A 16,388-nucleotide genomic window follows, 5' to 3' on the forward strand; every position below is an offset into this window, starting at 1 on the left:
GTAAAAATTCCAGACAGTGTAATGTTTATATTACTTTTGGTACATCATTATGATGCCAAACCCAGCCTCACGCAGTCTGGATGCTCAGTCAGCCCTGTCACCTGGGGCTCCATCCACCCTGCTCTCTTGGTCCACATCCAGCTCTTCAATTTTGACTGGAGGTGATTCAGCTCATTTTGCTGAATGTGCTTCTTAGCAGGTGCATGATGTTCTGCGACCTTCTCTACAGCCTGACATGGTTTCAGTAAGTGTCTTCCCAAGCCATCTCCCAGCCACTCAGATCATAGAGGAATTAACTGCAGACTCAGATATGGAAATCACTGTTGAGGGGGAAAAGGGAGGTGCCAAGGAGAGGGGGTATGAGCAGGTCCCCCAAAAGGCCCAACAGCCAACACAGAAGAACAGCTTCCTGTTTGATCGGTTTCAATTATTTTATTCAAAGAAGGGGTTCCAGCATTTTAAAGTTTGAAAACCACCCATCTAGTTTCATTCCCTTCCTATTCAAGTGAGGAAACTGAGGTCCAGAGAGTGAAGAGGACTTGTTCACGGTCACCCAGCAAGAGAGGGACGAATTCCCAGATGGACCTCATGTTTCCAGACTTCCCAGCCAGTCCCCTACTGTGTATGTTTGGGTGATGTCACCCCAGTATTTCAGACGTGGAGCAGCTGGGCTTAAAGGCGAAAAATGCAATTCCAGAAAGGACTCCGAAATGCAGTGCCCAACATGAGTGGCCTGAGTGTTGCTTTAAAAGTTGAGGTGGTCCTTGATAAGAATCCCTGAAACTGTGGGACTGGCAGCATCTTCCTCTACACAGTTATGAGATTGTTCTGAAAGGAGCACCATGGAAAGGCAGCCAAAGAGGACCAGCTGCACTGAGCTCTGTCCTTCTCAGAGACTTTCAGACCTCAGACCAAGAGCTTTCCCCCTGCAGCCTGGTGTCTACATCTGTAAAGAGGTGGGGGGGGGGGGCATTAAGGCTCGTCCTGCCTGCCGTCCCAGAGCTGGGAAGTGACCACAGACACAAAAGTGCTTCATGAAATTCAACAACTATCCCAAATGTCACTTTAACAATCTCACTGGGATGTGAGATCCCAATTATGACTTAAACAGTTTTAGTCACCTAGGGGATCTATTTTTTTTTTTTCAGCCCAGATATTAAATAGTCTCCTTCTTTCTTTCTTGACGAAGAGAAAAGAAGGCTTAATTTTGGGGTGAGGTCAAAACGTCTCTAAGTAAAATGTATTCTATTACACTCTAATTCCACAGCCCAGAGAGGGCAGCTGACCCTATTCTTATGATTTGATGTCCAGCAGCCAGGTCTCCACTGCCCACTTGGTTAGAGAAGGCTGGGCTTGCTCACAAGTGGACATCTTGATCCCCAGATGCCCAGCCAAGGAGCCTATGAGTCCGGTTACGTGTTCCATCTAGACTAAATCTCTTTAAGATGGGAAAATGGCAGGAATAGTTGAGGTGTCCACACCCTCGCGTGAAGCGACGGCATTTGGTTTTGACGGAATATCATTTTAAAAAGAATGCTAAGACTATACTTCCCATATTGTTTCCACAGGACCAGCTTACTCTAGGTGTCAGCACTCAAAGGGACACAGGTAATATCCAGTCCAAATACCACAGTCACAGATGAAGAGACCAAGGCTCAGAGTCACATAGCAAGTTAGAGGTCAGGCAGAGCACCTGGTCCTCCTACAGCACATACTCGGTCACAGAGCTCCACTAATCAGTTCTAGAGAAATGAGGCAAAGAATCACAGCTAACACTCGCCTTGGTCCAGCCTCTCAGAGTTACAAATATACCTCATGGGACTTGCCCTCAGGAGGAAGAGTTAAAAAAAGGATTCTTACAGAGCTATTCACTCCAAAAGTATAAAAAGGCTACATGCAGTCTGTTTTCCCAGTGTTTGCCCTGCTAAAAACTACATCTGCATACGAATCTAGTTTGCATCTAATTTTTAAAAACATACAAAAGGAGTCATCTACAAACACAGTTTTTTCCAACTCTTCACAAAGCAAAATGATCCATGACTTGACTTTTTGTCATCCTGTGATCCTAGAAGAAAAGAAGAAAAAGAATGAGGGAAAAGAAGCCTGTTCTGTCACAGTCAGCTATGTGTTAGACAGAAGGCAGGGGAAATGCCTCTAACTCTAAATCTCTCCCCAGCCAGGAGTGCTGCCGGTAGGGAGCAGAGGCAGCCGGCTGGAGGGGTGGGGGGTGGCAAGAAGTACATATAAGACCAAAGAGTGGGCAATTCAGGGAATCAAGTTCCAGCTTAATATGGGGAAGAGGAGTTCCCACCGTGGCTCAGTGGTTAATGAACTCGACTAGTATCCATGAGGACACAGGTTCCATCCCTGGCCTTGCTCAGTGGGTTAAGGATCTGGCATTGCTGTGAGCTGTGGTGTAGGTCGCAGATGTGGCTCAGATCTGGGTGGCTATGGCTGTGGCATAGGCCAGCAGCTACAGCTCCAATTTAACCCCGGCCTGGGAACCTTCCTACGTCATAGGTACAGCCCTAAAAAGATATATATATATATATATGGAAGAACTTTCAACTATTGGGAAGTCCAAAAATAGCTGTCTGACAGTTGTGAGCTCATGTTTCTGAAGGTATGCAAGCAAGAGCTGGCCCATTCTGCATGTTGTGGAGGGAACTCAAGAACTGGATGGTGGTGATGGTCTTAAAACGCCATGGCTCTTTGTGACCCCTTTTGAAAACTCATCTACAATAGACTATATTCATAGCTTGGCTTCATTTGCATTTTTAAAATATAAATATATATATATACCTATAAATTAGATATATACTTAAAACATGAAACATACTTATACACACACATATGTACATACATAAATACATAGCCATACAAGTGTACAGGACAAAAAGTCCTGAAAAAGTCCCGATCTTTGACTTTTTGTTATATAAATTATACACATGTATTAAAAACTAAAAGGGAGTTCCCGTTGTGGCTCATTGGTTAACGAATCTGACTAGGAACCATGAGGTTGCAGGTTCGATCCCTGGCCTTGCTCAATGGGTTAAGGATCTGGCGTTGCCATGAGCTATGGTGTGGGTCGCAGACATGGCTGGATCTGGCATTGCTGTGGCTCTGGTGTAGGCCGGTGGCTGCAGCTTTGATTCGACCCCTAGTCTGGGAACTTCCCTTCCATATGCTGCAGGTACAGCCCTAGAAAAGCCAAAAATAAATAAATAAATAAATAAAATTAAAAAATAAAAACTCAAAGTATCAGGAAGGCAACTGTAAGAGCATCTCCTAACTGAATTCCTATTTGACGAGGTTAAACCACATGCTTTCCTCCCCGTTTCTAGGTGCTGTAACTACCTGCAGAGCTACAGACAAGAAAGAACCTGGGAACAGACGCGGGAAGCTCAACGTGGCCTCTTTGCAGGTGTGTTTTCACACAGGTGTCATCACAGTGACACTGTCCACTCTCTCGGGGACCTCACTGAGTGGACTTGGAGGAAATACTCTGTTTCAGCCTCAGACACAGAAAAAATAAGCAGTCTTTTTAATCTGATGGACAACCACAACCGTCACAGTTCTTGACCTAGCATGCTAGGGGGAAGCCCAGCGTGATCCGTGTGCAGAAAGTACCAGAGTCTACCTGGTCGTAATATGTTCCTACTCTTGGTTTGCATTCCTCTGGTTCCCTCCATTCATGCACTTTTCTCCCTATTTATTACGCATCTGATACGCCATCTCCATCTCTTGCGACACAGGTGTACAAACACTGGGAAAGACTGGGAGCACGCACATCACCCCATCACATGCGGTCATCCAGAGCCGGGAAGCGGGCGGCTCCGTACTGACTCCCATCTACCACTGTCACCGTGCCGTGCGACTGGGCCTCCCCAACCGCGTTGGCTGAATGGCACTGGTACACTCCTTCGTCTTCCTTCCGCAGAGGCTTGATCTAGAAGTTAAACAGGCAAGTTGATATGGTCACACATGGTACAGCAAAATCGCTTCCTTATTTCATTCTTGATATTTCTGAAACACTTAGGCCTTTTCAAAATAAGACACAGCTCACACTCTATTTCTCTTCTTACCTTGGCTGCCGAGAAAGAGTTAAATGACCTCTTGATGTGGCTCTGACTTTAATGTTTCCTCTGCCTCCCCGCCTTCTCCCATGAGCTACCTGGTCCTTTTATTGAAGGGGGGATAGATATAGATTCTAAGGAAAATACCGCAAATTAAAAGAACAACCACTGACCGTGGAAGGGCACACAAGGGCTCCCAACGGAGGCAGCCTTTACAAAGCAATACCAGAGATAACCTTTCCCCTGCCTTTTCTTGTAATATCGTGGTGGTGGTGGGGGATATGCTTAATTTGAAAAAGTCATGGACCCAACTGCATTCTGCGTCCTGAGCTGGATGGAAAAGTTGCCGAACCTGGCAGAGATGGGGGTGAACGAGGAGGACACCCTCAGGGCCTGTTCTCGTGCCCCCGCAGAGCGAATCCTTGGCAGTTCCCTGCTCTCCTGCTTTCTCTTGTCATAACACCTTCTCCCAATTGTGAGTCACTACAGACCAGAGAAGCTCTAGGCACCCAACTTGTTTTGATCTCATTGTGGCTGAGGGGGGGTGCACTATTATCCTCACATGACAGGTAAGTCACAGACTGTGAGGGTCACTGGACATGGTCCAGTCCAAAGCCCTCTTTTTATGACTGTGGACGCTAGAGCTCAGAGAACTGGAGTGACTAACTCCACAAGGACCCCTCCCTATCTCGTCACTCCCTCACTCTTTCAAACACATGCTCTCTTCCTAGCCGAACTGCTGCAAGTGGCATAGCCGAGCCCTAGAGGAGGCCGCGAACATGCTGCCCTCCCCCATTATCAGCCATGTGGTCTCGAGCATGTGTGTTAGTTTCCTGTTGCTGCTGTTAAAGATTATCGCAGGCTTCATGGCTTAAAACAATGCAAATGTATTATTTATCGTTCTTGAGGTCAGAGGTTTGAATGGGTCTCCATGGGCTAAAGTCAAGGTGTCAGCTGGACTGCCTTCTTTCTAGAAGCCCTAGGAGAACCATTTTAGAGGCTGCCTGTAGTCTTTGGCCTGTGGACCTTCTTCTGTCTTCAAAGTCAACAATGGCGGGTCTTGTCTTCTCACACGGCATCTCTCTGGCTTTCTTTCCTGACTCCCTCTTCCACATTTAAAGGGTGTTTGTGATTACATCAGGCCCACCCAGATAACCCAGGATACCTTTATTAAAGTCATCTGGAGTTCCCGTCGTGGCGCAGTGGAAATGAATCCGACTAGGAACCGTGAGGTTGCGGGTTTGATTCCTGGCCTTGTTCAGTGGGTTAAGGATCCGGCATTGCCTTGAGCTGTGGTGTAGGTCACAGACACAACTTGGATCTGGCGTCACTCTGGCTGTGGTGTAGGCTGGCAGCTGTAGCTCTGATTCAACCCCTAGCCTGGGAACCTCTATATGCCATGAGTGTGGCCCTAAAAAAAAAAAAAAAGTCAGCTGACTCACAACCTTAATCCCCTCTTGCCACATAACATAACATATCCACCGGTTCCAGGACTTAGGACACGGACATCTTTCCAGGACCCTAATTCTGCCTGTCACTGAAGATCATTTCTGCTTTCAGGGGTTATACTCCCTGTCCTGCTTTCCTCACAGTTATGGCAAAGGCTAAGGAGAAATGGATAAGAACATTTGAAAGGTGTGACATGTCATAGAAATATAAAAAGTGCTTTATAAGGGCCAGTCAGTACCAGCCAGTAATCCTAAACGAATGAGATACTCACCAAAACCCAGGCCGTGGCCTCATGGTCAGAAGGGCCCCCCCGCACCTGGACAGCTATATTGACATGGTCCCCCGGCAGGTCCTCCAGCACCTGGGTGCCCTCAGGAGACTGTGTGACCTACAGAGGACAGAAAAGCCAGGAGTGGTTTAGAAAAAGCACTTCTGGATGAGGACCACCCCACGGACATCCTCGCCGTTTGCACCGTCCCCCTGTCTTGCAGGCTGCGACCCTAGCACCTCATTCCTGTTAAATGTCAGTTGCTTCTTAAGCCTGAATGTACTTGCAGACAGCACCCCTGCTGACAGCAAAGATGTGTACACCGCCACTACCGGGCTTTCAGGGCCCTCCTCAGGGCTGTTGAGATAAGGGGACAACATATGCTGTGATCCATGCCATTCTCTCAAAAACTGTTCTACAGGAAGATCTCGTTTTGGAATAAGATTGGGTCATCTTCTCCCAGTCAAGTCTTTCTAAACCTCAGATCCAAGGAAGTAGGCTCCAACTTCATCCCAGCTGACCTAGGCTGGACAAACAGCCCAACTTTCTGCATGGCTAAGTGGCAGAGGGAGCAAATGGCAACACCCCTCCTCTGGAGAGAGCTTTTAGGGTAAAAGTTCTGAGGCATATAAATTTGAAGCCAGAGGAGTGGTACATAAGATTTAAAAAATTATATACCTTCCAATTCACATATAAAGACACACACACAAACACACTTTAACAACATTTAACCCCACACCCCACACCACACACACACACCCACCCCCACACACACACCCACACCCACACACACACACACACACAGAAGTTCTTGGATATAAATACCTTCCTCCACGTGACAACTGGGGTAGGCACAGCCCTCACCTCACAGGACAGGTACACCTGTGCCCCGGTGACATTGTGAACACTCTGGGGTGGAGTGATGACCACAGGAGCTGAGAGAAGAAGACACAGGAAAACAACCTTGACCTTGACCAAGCCCCCAACCTCTAAGACTTCCCGCCTGCAGAGAGCATGTTGAGGCAGATGAGAGCTCTTCACACAGGACAGGACACACTCACAGGCAGGGAATCATAGAAGAGAGTTTTCCTTAGACCTGGACGGATGCCCGCGTGTTTCCTCCTTCATCACCTTTGCTTTACCAACAGGAAAACAGGGATCCAGAGAGGAAAGGCGATGTCCCAAAGTGGCCCGGCACGTCTGTGGTCTTGTCACAGTCCCTGGTGGGCCCCTCCCAGGATCCCGGCTGCCATCTGCTTACAGCTCAGCTAACTATACGACAGGTTCCGGGAGGGGCTGGTGTCACCACACTGGGCAGAGTCTTCCAACAGATGGGCTTTTTTTCCCTTCCGAGTAGAGGGGTTCAGGGCGTTTCAATAATGCCAAGAAGAAAAGCTGCCCTCATCCCCTGCTGAGACCCCCTGTGGTTCAAGATGCTCATTTGCATATCACAGGCTCTCAGGCCCCACAGGCGGCCTCCCCCACCTCCCCACTCCATCCTTGAGGGCAAAACTGCATGCATGCAAGCCAAGTCTGGCTGCTGGAAAGAAGTAAATCAGGAATGGGACAATGTGGTTCTAGGCAACCAGAACATTACAGAAAGGACCCGGAGGGCGTGGGCTCGCTGGGTGGGACAGGACAGCCTGTGGCATTTGAGTGAGACAGTCTTAGCTGATCCCCACACTCTGTCCTTCTCCCTGTGCCTGGCACCTGCTCTGCTCACACTGGGTCTAAGGATCAAGTTCAGCTGCCTCAGCCTCCATGCAGCCCTCAGCGTATCTGCCGAGCCTGCCTTGCCTGCGCTGCCTTCCTTCTTGTGGGATGCACCCCCTGCTCCCCATCTTGAGGGCCTGGGTAGGGGGTGTCCTAGTCCAGGACCTGGGCATCTGCCCCTCTTTGACCTGCGAGATCCCAGCCTGCCTTGCAGTCCAGCTGTTGCTGGCTGGTCTCAGCTGGCCCCGTGGGGTTCCAGGTGCGATGCAGTGTGGAGGCTGTGCAAGGAGAATGGTCTCTGCTCTGGTTTGCTCTGTGTCAGATGGGGACAATGCCCCTGCTTCAGGGCTGATGGGCTGGTTTTACCATGGGATAAGTGTGAAAGTGAGGGTTAAAGTTAACACAGTATGCAAGTGGGGAGTGGGACCAGGCCTGATAAACAAATGACTGGGTGAAAAAAATTCATGATAAATGAAAGAACCAACATATACATCCTTGGGCCATCAAACTGCAGAGCTCACGGGGCTTTGCCTGGTCTGGTGACACAGACATCCCCACGGCCCTCCACAGGCCAGCCCTGGAGAGGGAAAGGGCCCTCGCCCACCTAGGTGGGGCTGCAATGAAAAAGGAGAACAAAGGGAGGAAGACAAAGGCTGGAGGAAGAGTGTGGAAAGAAAGAGTGAAAAGGCATAGAAATGAAACTAGTCGGCCTCTCCCCAACAGACTGGGAAGCAGACTATCAAGCTGGAACCAAAAAGTCTCTGGAAAATTGTCTTAGAGACATGGAGCCTCAAACTGGAGGGGCCAACTCTCCAGAAGCATGTGCCTGGCCCTCTGTGATGGGCTCACCTAGCCTCCACTTTCATGCCCCCAGTGACGGAGAGCTCACTACCTATGGAGCCAGACCCTTCCATCCTCAGCTCTGCTGTAAGAGAGCTTGTCCGCACCTGCAGGCAAAACCCGGCTCCCTGTAACTATCCAGTATTGATTCCAGGGCTACCCTTTGGGAGCCCCACAACACCCGGGGTGCCTCAAAAGGCCTCCAGTGACTTGAATACAGACCCTGCCCTCCTCACCCCTCCGTCTGCTTTCTTCCTCCTCAGCCTGATCAGCTCACTCTTCAGCTGTGGCCAACTGAATGCCCTCCAAGCACCACACCCTTATGCACAATGCCGAGTGTAGCCAACCCCCAAATGAACCAAAGTCCTAGGCGTCTGACATCACCCGATGCGCCCCAGCCACCTGCCAACTGCCATAAAAAGCCTCAGCACCCCTGCTCTCTGGCAGAGCCCCATCTGCACGGGCGACAAAGAGAGTCTAATTTATTCACATCCTCCTGCCAGCATCACCTCCCCCGGAGCTCAAACCAGTTCTCAAATGGCTCGCTGTGGGAACAATCAGAACTGCATCTTATTCCAAAGCCCTCAGTGGATTCCAAAGGGACACTCAATCAACATGTTTTACTTTCGTTCATGGAGAGTCATAAATTTTAAATGAGATTTCATCATTCCGTTCAGGCCTAAATGAATAAACCAGTAAATCAAATTTCATTTTTCTTTCTCCTTGCATTTCCATTTCCCTCTTTTCCAATAACTACAATTAAGAAAAACTGTCTTGGAAATACTGTCTTTGCCACTGATTTTGTGGCAGAAAATAGCTCTTCTTTTCCAAAAAAGCCCCCTGCTTTTGATGATAAATTGACATTCAAATTTTGGTTTATTTGAAAATGTACATTCAATGTACTCTATCTGGTGTGCAGTTATAAGTTTTGACAAATGCATACAGTTGTGCAATCACCATCACACCCAAGATATTGCATCATTCAGTTCTTTCAAAAAATTTGGGTGCTGCTTTTAATTTTAACATACCTGATTCTAAATTTAAAAAATTTTTATCCAAATAGCTCTTTACAGTCAGTCATCATTATCACTATAGTAGTAACGGTACTGATGCCACTGCCTAACACAGAGCTTGCCCCCTGCTTCTGCTTACAGGGTTAACACATTTGATCCGTCCAGCAATCTCCCCAGCTACCCAGCCTTAAACAGCAGCGAGGCCATGAGCCCAGGAGTCTAGCTCTGAGCTCTGTCCCACACCATCCTGCCTTCTCCTAAGATGACACTTCCACGTCTACCACTTTCCTCCTCACACTAGCCCTGCGAAGTAGGTGCTTCTGGCCCCTACTTTGCAGATGAGAAAAATCAAGGCTCATAAAAGGTGAAGCACCTGGAAGAGCAGGGATGCAAACCCAGGCACCCTGATTCCATTAATTCCACATGAACTTTGAAAGTGAAACATCTGTTATCCATATGGACTCCATTCCAGAATAAGACAGAGTTCCTTAGGGATCGGGTTGGGGGCTCCCGAGATAAGTCCCAGGTTTAATGATTTGCTATGAGGACTCGGAGGACTCAGCATAGTTTAATCACAGCTAGGATTTATGACAACAAAAGAAGACCAAACAAATCAGCAAAGGGAAAAGAGGCTCATGGGACGGAGACCAGGGAAACTAGGCACACATTTTCAGGAAGCTCTCCCAGGAGGGTCACCCAGGATGCACGTATTCCCCCAACAACGGCTTGTGACAACACATGTGACATGGCCTCTACCAGGGAAGCTCACTAGACACTCACTGCCAGATAGTTTCACCCTCTGCCTACCATGTACCAAAATTCCAGAGTCCTAGAAGGAAAGCACATGTGTAGCATCAGCCACATTGTTTGTACAGTTTATACACAGTGACCCACTCTTACCAGTTCTGGAAGCAGGGGGGACACTCCCAAATCCAAATTCTCAGACATCAGCCAAGGGTCAACCTTACCAGCAGGCCTTTCTAAAGCTAACAGTCCCAGGCCTTCTATGTTGACTCTTTTCTGCACAGCAGTGAAAACCTCCAAGCTTCATCCCAGGGAACAGCACTGGGGAGATACCAGTAACTAGGCACCTTAACCCTGGCAGGCCATTCCTTGTCTTGCTGTGCTCAAGGGCTCCTTTGAGTGTGGCACTGGAGTGCTCCATGTCATGAGAGTCACAGGCTGGAGGAACTCGGGTTCAATCCTGTTTCTGCCACACTCTAGTTTCCTTTTCTTTAAAATGGGCACAAGATGGAGTTCCTGTTGTGATGCAGCAGAAATGAATCCAACTAGGAACCATGAGGTTGTGGGTTCGATCCCTGGCCCCGCTCAGTGGGTTAAGGATCCAGCATTGCTGTTAGCTGTGGTGTAGGTTGCAGACGCAGCTTGGATCCCGAGTTGCTGTGGCTGTGGTGTAGGCTGGCAGCTGTAGCTCTAATTCGACCCCTAGCCTGGGAACCTCCATATGCTGCAGGTGTGGCCCTATAAAGACAAAAGACAATAAAATAAAATGGGCACAAGAGTCTTCTCCCTCCTCTGCCCTCCCCATAGGCTGCCGGGAAGACAGTTGCGAGACCCCTTGCCATCTGTAAAAGGGGGGACCTGAGGACTCAGCAGGCTGTGCTGCCCCAAGGGTAGTCTCCTCCAAGATGCCCTGCCTGCATCTTCTCTGTTGGCCTCTGGTGAGCGGGCCTATCACTGGGAGGCCGTGGCCCACAGCCCTCACTCTGGTGAGCCCCAGGGCACAGCTTCTCACCTTCCTGCTGCCTGAGCTGCCAGACCCCTGGAAGAGCCAGGGCTCTCCTTTCCTGCCTTTGATTAGAGCCACGTGGCTTTCAGGAGGGAGGATGGTACCTGGTCTGCCAGGTCTGTGAACATGCCGACTTCTCTTCAACTCTTCCTCGCTACACACTTGTGTCCTCTGCTGGTGTCAGCAACAGCCCTGGAAATGCTGGGATGGCACCAATCCACTCATCCGTTGACTGAGCATCGTCACCCAGCGGTGTGCCCACAGCGGAAGCACTGAGGGCGGGCCAAAAAGTATCTAGGGAAATTCAAATGCCTGGGGGGTCTGGTCACCAACTACCAGGCATGTTGCTAATAATTTCCTTCTTATCTGCAAATGAAAATACTGACTGTGGCCCTCCATCCTCCAGGGTGAAGGGAGAGAATGGATGTGACTGCGTTATTAACTGTGTGGATCTATACAAATGAAAGGATCGATGTTATTATTACAGTGTGCGAGGAGCTGTCCCCTCACGCCGGCCACTGAGTATGTCCTTGACGGCTGGAATGAAAGATCTTCCCTAATGCCCCTGCGATTTCTTTAAAGTTAATGGCACTTGGGAAAGAAAGAATATCAAAAGTCATCCCCCAGGACCCCATCTGCTCATATGAAAAAGAGCACAACCAAAGAGTTTAATAATCAACGCACTGAACAGCCTCAATAATTTATGCTAATAGCCGCATTACGATGTGGAACCAGAAACAGCTTAATCCAGCTCCCCGCAGCCTGAGCCTCAAGCCCCCTCCCTCGGCATGAAAGGCTTTTGAGCACGAGGCCCCTCTTCTTTGTCCCTCTCACAAAATGGCATTCGCAGCCTCCACTGGTTACCTGGTAACACACGCTTCGCACAGACTGAGGTTTCTAAGTGGAGCTGGAATTTCAACTGAGGTGATTTTTCTTTTTAAAGATTTAGGATCTCGAGAGCTCACTGAAGCTTTGGTGCCTCGGTGCCCTCATGGGCACTGGCATGGGGCCACGTTCCTATCTAATGAAACATTTAAAACACGACCTCAACTTGCGGTCTGTGGGACCCCAACCCCCTCCCAATACTAGCAAACCATCAGGGTGCATATGTGGAGTGAGGCAGCCTTTAAAGTAATGACAACAATACTAGTAACAACGGCAACGCCATGACACCTTACTGTTGAGAAATGGAACCGATGACTTAGGGCAGAATGAAGCTTCACTCCACAGCCTGGTACCCAAGGCTTGCGATAAGCATGCCCCAGACTACTCTGGGTCTCATCCCCTCTGCCAGCCATGCCACTGGGTACTGCCCAGCAGGCCCACTGTTCACACTGGCCCCAGGATCTCCTACCTCCTTGCCTTGGTTCACGCTGTGCCTTCTCTTCCCCATCTCAGCCCAGGAATTTTCCACACACCCTTCAAGGCTCCTCTCAGATGCTTCCCCTTCTGTGATGCTTCCCCTGTTCCTCTCAGGAGCCAACCCCTGGTGCTAAACAGAGGAACCGGCAACAAGCTTTGGAGGAAACACAGGATGGTGGATCCAGGCTGAGAAACCCTCAAGATTCAAGATTGCTAATTTATGGCACCTTCCTAATCAGGTTACCAGCGGGCTAGAGATGCACGGCCCCATCTAAAAAGAGCCGGGACACCCAGGTCAGCGCCCCACCTCCGCTAGGCACTAGCTGTGGCTCCAGGGGATTCCCTTCCTCCTGCCTCTATTTGCCCTTCTGATAACTGCCAGTGAGACCTGGTCAGGCTAGTTGTAAAAATCGAGGGAGAAGATGGGGTGCAAAAGCAATTTCCAAGAGGAAAGAATTATTCGTATGTGGGAACACAGTGGGTCTTCAATACCTGTGTGTCATTCAAAGGTTTACTCTCATTATTAGCATCTGGGGGCGTTTCACAGTGTAGGAGGAAAGGTCAGAATTTAAGCCTGAAAACTGTTTCCAAATGCCTCTCAGAGACATGTGTAAGAACACTTCCCAGACTGTGCAGAACCTAATACATATTTACGGAGGCCTCATTCCGTTAAAGTCAGGTGCTCGCTTATTGAAGGCAAAGGCGAGGACTGGGGAGGGATGATTTTATTACCAATATTGAAGCAGAACAGCTGCTGCTCTGACTCAGTCTGTTTCCCTTCAAGACGGGTCCCCAGGGGCATTGTTAAAAAGTGCTCCTGCCGTGTCCTCTGAATAAAGGATGGCTTGAGGGCAGCACAGAATGAGGTGCTGCCTTCCCAAGCTGGACAGAATGAGGTGCTGCCTTCCCGAGCTGGAAAAGATCCCCTGTCCACACCTTTATGCTTCATCAGGACATAAGGGCAGGGGCCACACACCATTTCTGGACAAAACACGATGAGAAAACAGTGCTGGGGTCTGGAGACTGGCCAATGACAGAACCGCTGGCAGGAAGGAGAGCTAAATTCTAGGGAGGCCCGAAGCCTGTCACTAATCAGATCATTAAAAGCAGCTTCTGAATTGCCTCTGTTTGGCCCCATGAACATCTTTACTCCAGGGGCCTCTGCCTGGGGTGGGCGCAGAGCCCATAGATCAGAGTGGAGGGGCTGTCACATTTACTTGTCATTTGGTAATTTTCAATGAATTAGGGGTATGGTGCTTCCATCTGCCATCTGGCTGCACTCTGGTAACCATGGCAACTGCCACCTGCCTGACTTAACACTATCAAGTCCTGTCCTGAAACAGCACTGAACAGGGTGCCAGGGACCTGGGAGCTTTACTGGTCACCCTGGTCACCCTGGACGAGTTCTCTGTACAATAGGAGATTTGGTTGAAATGCCTCCAAGGTGGTTCTCTCCTAGGAACAAAATACGAGTTCAGGGAAAAATCACCTGAGCCCATCAGCACTGGTTAGACTCTGGGGATCTGGTCAGCATTTCTTATGTCTCCAGCATGTGGAGTAAAAGTGGTTACTTGTCTGGAGACAAAGAGATCTGTGAATTAACTGCTGAGGAAAGCAGATTATAAAAATCGGTGACAGGAAAGGACTGTTTCAATGCCACAGGGCAGAAACAAAGATTCAAACTGGAGGCAGCTGAACAGTGGCTCCACAGGGGCTGACACAGCCCAGAGAGGGGAAGGAACTGGCCCAAGGCTGCTTGCTCCTTCACTGGGAGCCCCAACAAGGAACAGCCAGCGATGACTTTCCTGTGCTCCTGGTGCTGCCTCAGCCCCCTCGAAGGGCAGCATATTATTTCCTCATTTCCAGGGACAGGGGCCTTCTTGCCCATATCCAACAACCCAGTGGGTCTCCTGGATTTGAGGATATCTACCTGGAATACTTACCCCCGACTCCCAAGGCCTTCTTGTTGGAGCTGAAATCTGCACTGATTGAAGCATTTAGGTCTAGACTTGGTCTCCAGCCCCAGGCCAGAACCATAATAAGCTGGGCTCCTTGGGACTCCCCTGACACAAGCTCACTCACCCTAAACTCTCCACTGCCCCCTCCAGGCATCTGACACAGGGGCAATTCTCCAAAACCTATTGGTTGCTAGGCATTCCTATACTGATGTTTTGGTTTACTTCTGTTTGGTTTTTAAAAATTACATATGGGGGGTGAGCAAAAATGGCACCCATAGATTTATTGTGATGTTAATGAATCTTAGGTTTCGAGGTCCCAAGCAATTAATCATTTTCTGTTACTTCACTTTTTCTTTTTTGGCTGTGCCCATGGCAGGTGGAAATTCCCATACCAGGAATGGAACCAGCAGCTATCTGAGTTCCTGCAGTGACAATGCTGGATCCTAAACCAGGTGAGCCTTAAGGGAACTCCTCTATGATGGGACCCTCCAAAGTATATAAGCCTTAGCCTCACAAAAACTGGGTCTGCCCCTAATGGCACCACAATCTTTTCAGAGTTTAGGTCTCCCAAGGTCTTACCTGTCCTGTGTGGGAGCTTCCTTAAAACTCCCAGCAGTCCCCTACCCCACACTCCCTGAGCCCTGGTGATCTGATCCGCTGACTCCTGAGTCCCAATTTGGAACTCCAGCTCCTCCTCCAGCATCTTCTCCTGCCCTCCCTCTTCCTTTAAACAACCCACCTCCCACCAGGTCCAGTGCCCGACCCAGTAGGAAAGCCTTGCCCCCCAAATTCCCAGTCTTATGGAGGCAAACATGCCAGGCCTGCAAATAACTGTATCGGCAAACACTTAAGTACCAAAAGGGACAGCAGGCTCACCAAAATTACAGCCAGCTCGGTGGCTGGTGTCTCAGTGGGCTTGAAAAGTGAGGGTACAGAATGTGAATTCCTGCCCTGGTCTTCTTGAGCACCTGGCTAGGTAAGAAAACTGACCTCAAAGGGAAAGCTGAGGCCCAGGCAGCACTGTCCACCTCGGTGCAGGGGAGAATCCTCCTTCCCAAACACCAGGGAGTTGGAGTCCCTCTTTATCCACCCACCCTAACACTGCTGGGCAGAAGCTGGACTCACCGAATTCGCAGGGGCCGTCACGCGCCTTGCGCAGGTGGCCGAGGTGCGCGCGAGGCTCGTGCCGGGCGCGCAGGCGCAGCGCGCAAACACTGGGATAAGAGTGGCCGTCGGAACCGCAGACGGTGCCACGCTGCGCGCACACGCAGAGCCCAGTACCCTCCGGGGCGGTCCCGGCGGCGCGGCTAGCACACACCAGCCCCGGACCGCAACGTGTGCCGGCCCGCCCCCCACAGCTCGCGCCCTCGGAGCCCAGGCAGCGCGTGCAGCAGCCGCACTCGTCTAGTGCCGCGATGCCGGGCGCGGGACAGCGTGAGGGCGCGGGACAGCGCTCCGGCCGGCACGGACCGCACTCAGGGATACGGCTGCCCGCACCGCGGAGCCCGAAGCCGTGGGCCGGCGGCTGCGGCAGCAGCAGAAGCAGCAGCGGGAAGAGCACGGGTGATCTTGGCATGGTCTGCTCCGGGATGGCAGTGGCGCCTCTGCTTCGTGCTCTGATCCGCGAGCGCAGCGCCGCCACCCCGCCCGCCCCGCGGCTGCTGATTGGCTGGGTCTGCACCGTGGGGCGCCGGCAGCCGGCTGCTGGGCCCCGGACTAGCGCGGTGGGGTGTGCTCCTGGCCCACAGGGGCTCGGAGCTGGAGGGGTGTTTCAAGACCCGCTCTCCGACAGCCAATGGGTTCTTAGAGACCTAGTCGGGGCGGGAACTAGCCCGAGGTCGCTCTGGTAGAGCTAGGATTGGATGTAGGGGCTCCAAGGCTGGCTCCAAGAACTGTGCCCTTAATCCAGAAGAATGCGCTCTTTTATTTTATTTTGCATTTAGTAGTTTTCGAAGTTTT

At 50.3% G+C, this 16,388-nt stretch overlaps 1 protein-coding gene across 1 annotated transcript; it reads right to left on the reverse strand.

The window, feature by feature from the left end:
- Positions 1-417: 417 nt before the first annotated feature.
- IGFBPL1 (insulin like growth factor binding protein like 1) lies at positions 418-16,026 on the reverse strand. Its single transcript, XM_001924352.8, has 5 exons — positions 15,555-16,026; positions 6,619-6,728; positions 5,797-5,913; positions 3,791-3,949; positions 418-2,065 (listed from the first exon to the last, which is right to left on the reverse strand). Exons 1-4 carry the CDS (start codon positions 16,003-16,005, stop codon positions 3,800-3,802), a joined length of 828 nt encoding a protein of 275 aa, XP_001924387.2. The 5' UTR covers positions 16,006-16,026; the 3' UTR covers positions 418-2,065; positions 3,791-3,799.
- Between the last annotated feature and the right edge of the window lie 362 nt (positions 16,027-16,388).

The sequence above is a fragment of the Sus scrofa genome, chromosome 1, assembly GCF_054392235.1.
Source record: "Sus scrofa isolate SSC_HxYL_T2T_F1_AM1 chromosome 1, Sscrofa_HxYL_maternal_Yorkshire_Landrace_v2.0, whole genome shotgun sequence".
Taxonomy (NCBI): domain Eukaryota; kingdom Metazoa; phylum Chordata; class Mammalia; order Artiodactyla; family Suidae; genus Sus; species Sus scrofa.

Excerpts from the sequence above, each read along its gene's own strand:
- IGFBPL1 (XM_001924352.8), bottom strand. The coding sequence starts at position 16,005 with ATGCCAAGATCACCCGTGCTCTTCCCGCTGCTGCTTCTGCTGCTGCCG. Across the intron at positions 6,729-15,554 it reads TGACGGCCCCTGCGAATTCG|CTCCTGTGGTCATCACTCCA; the intron begins GTGAGTCCAGCT and ends TTCTTCTCTCAG. Across the intron at positions 5,914-6,618 it reads CAGTTGTCACGTGGAGGAAG|GTCACACAGTCTCCTGAGGG; the intron begins GTATTTATATCC and ends TGTCCTCTGTAG.